A 13,005-nucleotide genomic window follows, 5' to 3' on the forward strand; every position below is an offset into this window, starting at 1 on the left:
ACTGGTCTCCACAAAGTACTCGGTTTCTCTTCAGCAAAGGACACTGTGCTCTTGCTTTCTTCCAGTCCTTCTCCCTGAGCCGCCAGGAGCCCCCTCCTGGTTTTCCTGGGGCGCCCCTGTCCATCACTTCGTGAGCTCATTGTCCCCGTCCCGGAAGACTTACAGTGTAAGTGATGGTAGTGCCCCTGGGAGCCTCTTCTATACGCACCCACTCGCAATGGCCAGCCGTGCTGCTCCCCACGGCTTTAACTACCGCTAACCGGTTGCTGAGCACAGAATCTACTCTTTCAGCCCTGGGCTCTCTCAGAGCCTCCTCTGGGGGTCCTGTAGGCCCCTCACTCCCGGCAGGGCCACACAGGGAATCACAGACTTTCCCTCCAGGCCTGTGTTTCCTTCAGTGGCCCTGTAGGGATTAGAGAATCAGCTCCACAAGCCGGGAGCAGCCTCAGTGCCTCCCTGTCCTCTGGCTGCAGCCCAGGCAGCCCTGAGCTGTGGGCCCGTCTCCTCACTAACACCGCTCCACTCGCTGCCCTTCCCTGGACACAGTTGGAGCTCCCTGGCTCCAACTCCCCTCTAAGCTTCAAGCTGCATCCCAGACAAGGGCCCCTGTGCCCCCAGCCCCCAGCCTCTTCCCTCTCCACACCCCACAGGAGTCTGATCCTGCAGCTCCTTGAACTTCCTGCCGGCCTGGGACACAGTGTTCTCTCGCCTCCATGGTGCTGCCCTCTTGGTGCCCGTGGCTCAGCTCACTGTCCATCACTTCCTCCCCACCGGCCTCTGCAGGTTGAGTTAGGAGGCCCCTCTCTCCGTTGCACAGTATCCTTTGCATGATATATCACAGCCTTTTACAGGTTCTAGGGCAGCTGCTTGGGGGCTTGCCTGTCTTCCCAACTCAACTGTGAGCTCCACGAGGGCAGGTGCTTTCTCCTTCATGTCTGTGCCCAAAGCTAGTCTAGTGCCCAGCACACGATAGGCCTTCAACAAATATTGGATTGGCCAGAAAGTTCGTTCAGGTTTTCCCTAAGGATGGGGCAAAAACCCAAACGAACTTTTTGGCCAGCCCAGTATTTTTGGAAGGAATAAAGAATACATTCACTAAAGAGGAATGAGGGGCCTGAGGAACCTACCATGCCGGGTAAGGCTTGGACTGGGGCCACTGCACAGATGGCTTCATCCAGGTGCTTCACAGGCCTATAGGAAACAAGACACACAGACATCCAGACTTGAAGACTTTTCAAGTTTTGCTATCCTCTCCTAGGCATATATCCTGGAGAAATTCTTGTCTATAAGCATCAGGAGGTATGTCAGAGATGTTCACAGTAGTGAAAACTGGGAACAATCTAAATAAATCACTGGTAGGAGAATGCTTAAGTAATTGTGTTACATTATACAATGGGATACAATATAGCAACGAAAATAAAAGAGCTGGAGCTACATACAACATGTATGGCTCTCATGAACCATATCACAAAGCAAGTTACAGAATAAATAGCATTGAAAAACAAGTTGGAGAATATACATAATATGATTCCACTTACAGGCCCCCTAAAATATGCACAGCTAAACAATATATTGCTTGGAGATACAGTCATATGGATGTGGTTAGTTCTTAAAGGAAAACAAAGAAATGATGAATTTAGGAAAACATAAATAAATAAGTAAATTTAAAAAAAAAGAAAAAAGGGACTTCCCTGGTGGCCCAGTGGTTAAGAATCCGCCTGCCAGTGCAGGGGACACGGGTTCAATCCCTGGTCCAGGAAGATCCCACATGCTGCGGAGCAACTAAGTCCGTGCACCACAACTACTGAGCCTGCGCTCTAGAGCCCGTGAGCCACAACTACTGAGCCCACGTGCCACAACTCCTGAGCCCACACGCCTAGAGCCTGTGTTCTGCAACAAGGGAAGCCACCGCAATGAGGAATGCGCGCACAGCAACAAAGAGTAGCCCCCGCTCACCGCGACTAGAGAAAGCCTGTGCACAGCAATGAAGACCCAGTATAGCCAAAATAAATAAAGTAAAAAAAAAAAACCAAAAAACAAGCAATGTGGTAGATTGAAAAAAAAAAGTAGACATAATATTTGGCAGTAACTCCCACTAAAATGGTGGAGTCTGTTTTTCTGCTGCTTAAATGTGGGTGTGGCCAGGTGACATGCTTTGTCCAGTGTCAGAGGCTTGGAAAGCATCAGTGAACCTCGCTGGCAGGTGGGAGCCCTCAGGCTACCAGGTGACGGAGCCTGAGATGGCCTGCAGGAGAGGCCGAAAGGAAGAGTGCCCCGGCCAACAGCTGCCAACTGCCTGGTACGTGAGTGAGGCCGGCTTAGACTTCCAGCCCCTAACCGAGCTGCCAGCTGCCCGAAGGCACCTGTGAGAGCCAAGGCGAGACCAGCCCATAGTGCTGACCTACTGCATCAGAGACTAAACGCTGACTGTTTTCTTAAGCCATTAAGTTGTGGAGTGGTTTGTTATACGTAGCAATAGATAATTAAAAGGTGGTTAACTTGGAGGAGGAGAGAGAAGGATGTGACCAGGGAGAAGTACACAGAGAGCCTTAACTGAATTGGTGATGATCTATTTCTTAAGCTCGGTGATGGGTACAGTGGAGTTCTCACCCTCCCCCATACGTATGCTAAATACACCCCCTCACACATATTGTACAGATCATTTGCCTGCATAAAACAGTTCACAATTTAAAAGAGAGAGAGAGACCCTTGGAGAAACTGATAAAAAACTTCTGGCAGAAATGACCCTCTTCCTGGTCATGTGGGATATGAAAGATGTCATTTGTGCCATCATACAATTTATATATATATACACCCACATGTAAAAGACATTGGTGAGCTTGAGAAGCTCACTGGGAAAGTGATGACTAGAGAGAAAGTGGACTCTAGGCTGAGAGATTGTCAGTTTTTTACCATTAAATGGCATCATCTGTCTGGCAGATCATGTACCCACCCTGCCCTCAAGCCACTGACCTCTCCACCAGCACACTGAGGGTGGGTCCTTGGGTCCCCGTGGCTGCCACCAGTTGGAGAGAAGCATCTGTACACAATACCACACATTTCATTTGGGATTTCACTGGCCCCTCGGGATACATGTTCTGTCCTTCGTGGACTAAGAAGTATTTCAGGAAGTGAATGCTTTGGCAGAAACATCTTTCAGGAAGAGCGATGACCCCAAGAGAGAGTCCTGGAGAAAGTAACGGCACAAGCAGGTCAGAAAAGGGGGAAGAGGGAGGCAGCCATGGCCGCAGGGTCTGTGACCAGCAAGAGTGTGAGGGACGTGAGGGCAAAACCAAGCAATGAGCATCCCCCGAGGGTGAAGGCAAGAAACCCCAATGTCCAAGGGGAGCCCCCTTCAGGGGGACCCCTTCTAAGTATTTGGGGGAACCAGACCCATGGAGGGGGGCAGGGTCAGCACTGGAGCGGAGGGAAGGAAGCTACAACGCAGCCAGGTACTGACTCTAGCCATCAAATGTGTATCAGAGGGACGGCGGTATTAGGCAGCGGTGGGGCTCACCTTTGGCTAGGTCCCACAGTGTGAGCACACCATCCTCGCAGGCCAGCACCAGGTAGGAGCAGCAGCAGCTGAGCTGAGACACCGCAATGGGTGCAGCACAGGGCCACACGCCCTCGGGATCTAGTGGGGAGGACACCACTCACCAGGCTGCCCCCGGACCCCGCCCCACCCATCACCTCCACCTGGACAACATGAGACCCAGACTAGTCTGCCTGTCTGGACTCACCATCTCTCTCCTCTCTGTGCAATGCTGTCTCCTTCCTCAGGATAATATATATAACAACGAGTTACACCATTATTATACTACAGCTGACATTGAGTACTTACTAGGTGCTAAACAGCGTGGTAGGCACTTTAATGCATCATTTCATTTAATTCTCACAAGGATCCTATGAGGTGGGTCCTGTTAGTACCCCTGTCTTACAGATGAGGAGACTGAAGCAGAGAAGTAAGTGACTTGCCCAAGGTCATATAAGCCTGGTCAGTACAGAAGTTGAGATGAGAAGCCAGGTTGCCTGGGAGAGGGATGGAAGGAAAGAAATTCTTCCCTTGTGAGTTTTTTTTTGTTTTTTGTTTTTTGTTTTTTTGTGTGGTACGCGGGCCTCTCACTGTTGTGGCCTCTCCCGTTGTGGAGCACAGGCTCCGGACGTGCAGGCTCAGCGGCCATGGCTCACGGGCCCAGCCGCTCCGCGGCATGTGGGATCTTCCCGGACCGGGGCACGAACCTGTGTCCCCTGCATCGGCAGGCGGACTCTCAACCACTGCACCACCAGGGAAGCCCCCTTGTGAGTTTTTAAACTTTACTTCTGAGATATAACTCTGAAGTACAACATAGTGTTGTAGTTCAAGGAATTCTCACAAAAGTGAACTTGCTCATGTAACTGCTTCCATGAGTTTGTAAAAAACAAACCACCACCACCCATATTTCCTAAGTGCCTTTCGATTTCAAAGAGCTTTCACATACAGAAACTCTGAACTTTGCTATTCACAACAAATGCATGCAGTGGATAACAATGGTGTAATTGAGTAGTTTTCTGTTTTGGATGAGAAAATGGGATTGGGGTGTGAAGTGACTGGCCTGAGACTACACAGTTCGCAGATAGTTGTGCTGGGACGGGCCCTCTGGTGCCAAGCCCACCTTCTTTTTACCTTCGTTGTCTAAGGAGCCCTGTGGACCTGATGGGGCTCTGTCCCTATGGACCTGTCATCTTTAAGAAACATGACAGTTCAGAGACAGAGCCTTGGGGTCACATGACAGCTGCCAAGCCACCCACTCTGCCTGCACAGCTCTGGTCCCCTAAAGCCACGCTGCTGTGTCAGTCACGTGCTCTCAGCTAAGCTGAAGAAGGACATGTTTTCAGAGCCCTGAGCTTAGGCCACTCCCATCTCGGCAGTAAAGTACCAACTTTATCCTTCAGCGTTCGGTTAAGTGAATAGAGGAAGAAGTTGTGACTTCCAGTCCAGTGTACGCCAATGACACAGGCTACCCCTGGGAAAGAAGAGAGGAAATGAGCATTACATAAGGAGTGTGGGTGGCCTTTGGTTTGTGTGAAGGGATTTGCCCAAGAGGAAGTCAGTTTGAAATGGTTCATTCTAATGGGCAGCACCCAACTGAAGGGTGAGCTTCCAGATGAGGGTCTGGGCACCCCCCAGGAGGGCTGTTCCTAGGGCCAAGTCGCCTTCCTGTGCAGGGAGTGCAGGGAGGATGGTCACAACTGTCCCTCAGCTGCTTTCACATCTCCTAGATAATTCATGTCCACTTGGCTGTCAGTGTTTTAAATAACATTTTCTACAAAAGGAATTCATATCCAGAAGCAGCCTGGCAGGACGTGTGTGCACACTGTCCTCTGTGGCAGCTCACTCCCTGAAGACAGTGCCAGCCTCCATATCAGGGAATCTGGGCTCAGGGGTCACAGGTCCAACCAGAAACCATTAAGCTGCAGCTGGCAGCCGACTTTCCACCTCATTCCCTCCCAGCAGGCAGGGTGTGCTGTGCAGAACTTCTCTAGGAGGGCTTGCCAAGCATTCCCCCAAGCTGACAACCTGCTTCACGTTCATTTACCTGGGGGGCTCTTAACTTCCACTGGCATTGCAATTATGCAGCTAGGAAGGAGGAAGTGGAACGTGGCCATACTGGGAAAGAAAGAGACACTGGTCAGAGCCATGGCAGACTCCTTGGCAAGGAGAAATGCTGGCAGAGTCTTGGTAGTAAGACCAGAAATGGGTAGTTCAGATGGACCTTCCCAGGAGTTCAGGGCCATGAGGCAAATCACATTCTATGTGCTGGTCCTGGTGAGGGCAGGGTAGGTAGAGCGGCGGAAGTTATTCCCAGGCCGGGAACAGCACCCAGCGTGGGCAGATCCCTTCCCCAAGGGATCTTGGGGAAGATCCCTTAATGCCAGACTTGGGTGAAGTGCATAAATGCTCCTATCCTGGGAGCAGTACAACCAGTGGTGTGCTGATAAGTTGGCACTCTTAAAAAAAACCAAAAAAACCCTGATTTCCTGATTTATAGGGTTCGTAGCTTTTTGTGGTATAAATATTCCCACTATGGACAGTTACCAGTGGTTTAATGACTGGCTTGCAAAATTCCTAAATACCTTGCTGGGCAGCACAGCACTGAACCTTACTGGGTTCCAGTTCAGGCCTCAGGTAGTTTCTGTTAGGGCCTAGTCCTGGGACTTTGTGTGAAGTGAGAAAATTCAAGGCCCACTTGACGGCAAGATGAGAGGTTTCACTTCCCACGTGAAGCAAGGACATCCCTGAGACCCACAGTAGCTGTGAGGAGAGCTGGTTCCTGAACCTGCTCCACCAGATACTTCAAGGACTTGGGCTCAGTTTTTACAATCACTGAGGCCTACCTGCTGACCGAGATTAGAAAGTAACATTTTAATAACTACACATTAACGTATTACATTTAGAAAGACTGGATGCAAATATTAAAATATTAATAGTGGTGACTTTTATTTCCCTCTTGAGGATCATCTGTGCTGTCTAGATAATCAGGAAAACAATTTTTTTTAAGGAGACGCTATCATACAAAAAATTATAAAATAGGGAGTTCCCTGGTGGTCCAGTGGTTAGGATTCGGTGCCTTCACTGCCGTGGCCCGGGTTCAATACCTGGTCAAGGAACTGACATCCTGCCAGCCACGTGGTGTGGCCAAAAAAAAAAAAAATTCTAAAATAAACTCTACTTCTCATCTCCATAGATGTCTATGCCTTCTTTAAAATCTGTTATCAGTTTTTGTTTGAGCTATATTTAAACAATCTCCATACAACTTTTTTCTAAGGAATTTTTTCTTTTTTAAAAAAATTTAATTAACGTATTTATGGCTGCGTTGGGTCTTCGTTGCTGTGCGCGGGCTTTCTCTAGTTGCGGTGAGCGGGGGTTGTTCTTCATTGTGGTGTGCAGGCTTCTTATTGCGGTGGCTTCTCTTGTTGCGGAGCATGGGCTCCACGTGTGTGAGCTCTCTAGTTGTGGCGCACGGGCTGAGTTGCTCCGCGGCATGTGGGGTCCTCCCGGCCGGCCCGGGGCTCGAACCCGTGTCTCCTGCATTGGCAGGCAGATTCTCAACTGCTGCACCACCAGGGAAGTCCCTCCATACAACTTTTCAAAAGACACTCAGAAAAGTCCCCCAAACCATCGAGAGCTTTGGGACCTTGAATTAATTCAGGTCCTTGGGCTGATTCCTGCGTGCGCCCAGGGAGGAGAAGCTCCCAGGGCGGAGGCATTCTAGCTGGGCCCCTCCATGGCTCACCTGAGCAGCTCCTCCTCCCACTCCCCATCCAGGTACTTCCTGAAGGTGTTGTTGAAGATTGCCGCCTGCCGCTCCCACTGACTGTCCTTGATGAAGTGATTCTGCCCAGAGCCCAGCCCACAGCAATCCTCTATCTTTGCAAAGACTTCCAGGGGGCTTTTAAATGTGGTACCTAGGTTGAAAATATTCCAGAATTGGTCAAACCATCTGACTTCCTCCTTCCTGATTTCCCCCTTCTCCTCCATGCTTCCCAATTTCCTGCAGAATCCCTCGTCCTCAGAAATCTGTTCTTGCTTTGCCCAGGTGTTCAGTCCTCTTCCCAGCCTCTCCTACTCCACCAGCTCACGGAGCACAGGCAAAGGGCAGCTGCTCTCCTCCTCCCACTTCTCCATCTCCATCCCGCCGCCATTTCCTGTTTCCAGACTACAGAATCTCCAGAGGCCAAGGACATGTTCACGAGTCACTAGAGGCTTTAGATCACTGTTGCTGTCTCCCAGCTCAGCAAGGCCCCAAATCTGCCGTTACTTGTGCTATTCAGCTGCTGCTGAGGACCTACATTCGACAGTCCCAGCGTCTTCGTGTGCTTACATTTATCCAACTGCCTTCCTTTAAAAAAATCTCCTTTCTCTGCCAATCACTTTTCTTATCACTCTCCTTCCCAGTGACCTTGCATTTCCTTCTTTTTCATCTGCTCCTAAATTCACAGTAAAAATAAGTGATTTATTTTCTGGGTTCACAGCCTAACTTTCAGAACTTCTGAAAGTGCCCAGGTCCCTCAAGTTGCCCAGGAGGTCTCACTGTGCCCCACGTCTCCTTCCCCAGAGGCAACCATTGTTATCAGTTTCTTGCATCAATTTCTAGAAAGAGGCCCCTTCTAGATGGCAATATATTATTATATTATATAATATATACAGTATTATATTATATTTTTTAATATGTATTCCATGTACATTTGTATATATTTTATAAACAAATGATAGCATATATCAACTAGCAGTTCTCAGAATGTGGTCCCAGATCAGCAGGAATCTGGCAGGGTTAGAAATGAAGGTTCTCAAGCCCCACCCCAGACCTACTGAAACAGAAACTCGGTGGGTGGGGCCCAGCAATTTGGGTTTTAACAAGTCCTCCAAGTGAGTCTGATCCAGGTAAAGTTTCAGAATTGCTGTCATACACTAGAACCCTTGCATTTTGACTTAACAAAATGTCTTGGGAGATCTCTTCATTTCAGTACTATAGATCTTCTTCGTTGTTCGTTGCTTATTTTCATTTAGTAAACCTTTTTCTTGTTGTGAAATATAACACATTCAGAAAAGAGCATAAAAATATGTCTTAATAAATTATTATAAAGCAAACATCTGTCTCTACTGAGGTCAAGAAACAGATTATCACCCCTCCCTAAAAGCTTTCCAAGGGCCCTTCTCCAGTCATAACCCCCTGGGAAGAGCGGCAACCATTGTCTTGGCTTTTATGTAATCACTTCATGACATTTATTTTACTTTTGCTACCTAAATATGCATCTAAACACTACAGCTTTGTTTTGCCTGCTTTTGAGCTGTACACAATGGAATTACACAGTGTTAACTCTATATGTGCCCTCTTTTGCTTAATATTGTTTGTGAGATTTATCCATTTTGCTGTGTATAGCTGTAGTTTGTTCATTTTCATTGCTGTATAATATTCCATTGAGTGAACTAAAGTTTATTTATCTGTTCTTTTATTGATGGATATTTCGGTTGTTTCATGGTTTGGGGCTATTGGAAATCATGTCATTATTATCATTCTTGTACATGCCTCCTTGTGCACAGTTACTTGCAGGCCTATCAGGTATACACCTAGAAGTAGGGTGACCAACTTATTCTGGTTTGTGCAGGAGTTTCCCAGTTTTAGCACCAAAGGCCTCACATCCCGGGAAACCCCTTAGTCCCAGGCAAAATGATATTCTTGGTCGCCCTACCTAGGAGCGTAAATGCTGGGTCATAGGATATAACTTATCTTCAACATTACCAGATAATGCTAAACTGTTTTCCAAGGTGGTTGTACTGACTTTCATTGCTAACTGTAATCTATGGGAGGTCTGATTATTCCACATCCTTACCAACTTGGTATGATCAATCTCTTTTAATTTTAGCCATCCTGGTGGGTGTGGAGTGGTATCTCATTATGGTTTTAATTTGCATTTCCCTGATAACTAATTATGTTGAGCACCTTCGTATATGTTTGTTGGCCATTTGAATAATCTCCTGCCTGTTTTATGCTGAATGATCTGTCTTTTTCCTAACAATTTGTAGGAATTCTTTATATAGTCTGGATGTGGACCATTCATAAGTTTTAAGTGTTTTGCAAATATCTTCTCTCCCAATACATGATTTGTTCTTTCATGCTCTTAATGATGTCTTTGGATGATTATAAGTCCTCAGTTTTAATGTAATCAAACTTATCAACTTTTATTATATATAAGTATTTGAGTTTTGTTTAAAAAGTCTTTCCTTACCCAGAGGTCATAAAGATATTGACTTATTTTCTAAAAGTTTTATTGCTTTGTCTTTCATATTTACTTCTGTGATTCATCTGGAATTTCATTTTGTATATCATGTGAGGCAGGGGTCAATATTCACTTTTGTTTCCATATGGACAACCAGCGTCATTTACTGAAATGACCATTCACTACTCTGTAGCACCACCTCCGTCAGGTATCAAGTGTCCATTTATGCTTAAGTTTGTCCTGGCCTCTCTATCCTGTTTTATTAATCTATTTTTCTATCTACTATTTCTATCTATTTATATTTCTGTATTTTATATATATTTCTATTATTCACTCATCACTTTTTCTACCTTGTCTTAATTACTGTGGCTTTATAATAAATCTTGATGGAGCAAATCATATCACCATGTTCTTTTATAAGAGTGAATTGGCTACCCTTGGTGTTTTGCATTTCTCTCTTTGTTTTTAATGGTTGTAAAGTGTTCTGAGTGTACCAGATTTATCTAACCAGTCTTTTGCCTCCATAAATAGCACTGCAGTGAACATTCTTGTAGGTATATCTTTGAATATATGTGTGTAGGTATATAGGTATATCTTTGAATATGTGAATATTGAGAGGATAGACTCTATGTCCCGTGTCTACAGTGGACTTCCCCCCTGCTCCTCTTAACCAGCTCCCACTTATTCTTCAAAACCTTCCCAAATGTCCCTTCTTCTGATAAAGCCTCTGCCTATTCCCTGGGCGGAGTTAGTTACTCCTTCCTCTATGTTTTCATGGCCCTGGATGTTCCCCATTGTTGCACTTATCATATCCTACTATGGTGGTTTCCTCCTATTCTCCCTTGGTACACTAGCAGCTTTTAGAGCACCGGAGATGTGTCTTACTCATCTTTGTGCTTGGTGCAGTATCGGCACTGATGAATGAACTAACACAGGAATGTAGGAATGAATGAACTCCACTAGCACTTGGGAAAGATGTCTCTTTCCTGATATCCCAATTCTGTTAGTTAACTGTATCCTTGTAACATTTATATTTTTAATCTTTAGGTCTCAGAGCTTATGAATTAAAAAATTAGATATTGCTGCCAATAAATGGAAAAGATGGGAAATGTGGAGAAAGGCAGAGAATGAAAAAACTAATAAAGCAATGGCAAAAGGAAAGAAAGTATTCATTGAGTTATACCTACCTGCAACTGGTTTGGGTGGTTTGATTTTCATTATGTAAACTGGAACACTCAATTTAGCATCTCCTCTAAAATAAATGTTTATATCCTACAATAAAGAAAAGGCACAGCTAGTAAGCCAACAAAGGAGATAAAACTGTATCATTAAAAACACTCATTTCAAAAGAAGGCAGAAAAAGAGGAATAAGGAAGAAAAACAGGTGGGACAAATAGAAAGTAAATAGCAAAGTGGTAGATTTAAACCTAAACATATCAATAATCACATTAATATAAATGGCCTAAACACCCCAATTAAAAGGTAGAGATTGACAGATTGTATAAAAAGGCAAGACCCAATGATATGCTGTCAAAAAGAAACTCATTTTAAATATAAAGACACGAATAAAAAAAAAAGACACCAATATATTAAAAGTATAGAAAAAAGATACATCTTGTAAACTGATCAAAAGAAAGCTGGGGTGGCTGTATTAATATCTGACATAATAGATTTCAGAGCAAAGAATATTACCAGTGATCAAAGAGTCATTGAATAATGATAAAACGGTCAATTCTCAAGGGGACATAAAATTCTAAATGTTTAGGCACCTAATAGCAGAGCTTCAAAATACAGGAAGCAAAAATTCTTAGGTGTAAAAGCAGAAATAAATAAATCTACAATCTCACAGATTTCAACACTCTTCTCTCAATAATTGATAGAATAAGTAGACAGAAAATCAGTAAGAATGCAGAAAGGAAAGCAGTGAGGATATAGAAGACTTGAATAACTTGGACCAACAACAACAAGAATACACATGCTTTTCAAGTGCACATAGAACACTTACCAGGATAAACCATATTCTGGGCATAAAACAAGTCTTAATAAATTTGAAAGGTTTCAAATTATATGAAGTATGTTCTCTGATCACAATGGAATTAAGTTAGAAACCAATAAAAGGAAAAGAAAGATGTCTGGAACATCTCAAGTATTTGGACACTAAATAACATGCTTCTAAATAATCCACTGGTCAAAAAAGATATAAAAAAGCAAATTAGGAAGTATTTTGAAGTATTTTCAAAAATGAGAATATAACATATCAAAATTTAAAGGAAGCAGCTAAAGCAGTACTTAGATATAAGTTTGTAGCACTAAATGCCTGTGTCATTCTTCAAAGTTCATAAGGTCTTGGTGTAGGCAAGGACATAGGAATGATAAAGGTCGTACATATGAATGATAAGGTCAGGAAACAAATGGGAAAAGAAGGATTACTCAAAAATATTTGTGTGGCAATTGCTATTTTAAAAGAATAGATAAAAGTTGATCTCTTCCTTGCTCCATTCACAAAAGAAACTCCCATGTGTATAAAAGAGTGAAATGTCCAAAAAAAAAAAAAAAAACTATGAAGAGTATTAGAAGAAAACACAGGAGAATTTATTTATAACCTTGAGGTAGAGAAAGCCTTCTTAAGTGCAATGGCTGTAAAGAAAAGATTAAAAATTCTGATTATATCAAAATCTAAAACTTCTTTATAACAAAAAGGCACATAAGCAAAGTAAAAAGGGAATCAACAGAGTGCAAGAAAACATATAATAGGCAAAGAATTCACAGGCAATTCACAGAAAATAAAACCTCAATAGCCAATAAAAATATGAGATTAATGAAAATTAACACGAGATGCCATTTTGTTCCATCAGTTTGCACACACAAAAAATTAATATCAAATTTATCAAGGCTGTGGAGAATTACTGATTAAATGTAAATTGTCATGCCATTTTTGGAGGACAATTTAACAGTATCTACATTAAATTAAAAACGCATATATCCTTCAGAAGCACTCGGGTATACAAAGAAGAATTTACAAAGATTTTCATTGCATTATATAAAAGCCACCCTCAATGGACAAACAGCCAAATAAACTATGGTACATCCTTAATAGGAATAGTACACAGGATGTCAAAAGAACAAGGTAGGTTTATCGGACATTGCAAAACTTTGCCAATAAGTTGATTAGTATAAAAATGCAAATTTGTAAGAAAATATATATAGTATGATGCCACTTATATAGAAGAAAATTCCCATAAA

General features: G+C 43.9%; 2 protein-coding genes across 2 annotated transcripts in view; one reads left to right on the forward strand and one right to left on the reverse strand.

Annotated features, from left to right (window-relative positions):
• The window catches only part of PEX11A (peroxisomal biogenesis factor 11 alpha), a 59,839-nt gene that overhangs the window by 13,797 nt on the left and 33,037 nt on the right, over positions 1-13,005 (forward strand). The gene's annotated exons all lie outside the window — the stretch shown is intronic.
• The window catches only part of WDR93 (WD repeat domain 93), a 41,104-nt gene that overhangs the window by 1,854 nt on the left and 26,245 nt on the right, over positions 1-13,005 (reverse strand). Inside the window, exons 10-16 of the mRNA XM_079914087.1 lie at positions 10,950-11,034; positions 7,278-7,449; positions 5,580-5,650; positions 4,920-5,006; positions 3,518-3,637; positions 2,974-3,187; positions 1,128-1,191 (exon numbers count right to left, since the gene is read on the reverse strand). Coding sequence (XP_079770213.1) covers positions 1,128-1,191; positions 2,974-3,187; positions 3,518-3,637; positions 4,920-5,006; positions 5,580-5,650; positions 7,278-7,449; positions 10,950-11,034 — 813 coding nt within the window. The remainder of the gene's footprint in view (positions 1-1,127; positions 1,192-2,973; positions 3,188-3,517; positions 3,638-4,919; positions 5,007-5,579; positions 5,651-7,277; positions 7,450-10,949; positions 11,035-13,005) is intronic.

This window comes from Stenella coeruleoalba, assembly GCF_951394435.1.
Source record: "Stenella coeruleoalba genome assembly, chromosome: 2".
Classification (NCBI taxonomy): Eukaryota; Metazoa; Chordata; class Mammalia; order Artiodactyla; family Delphinidae; genus Stenella; species Stenella coeruleoalba.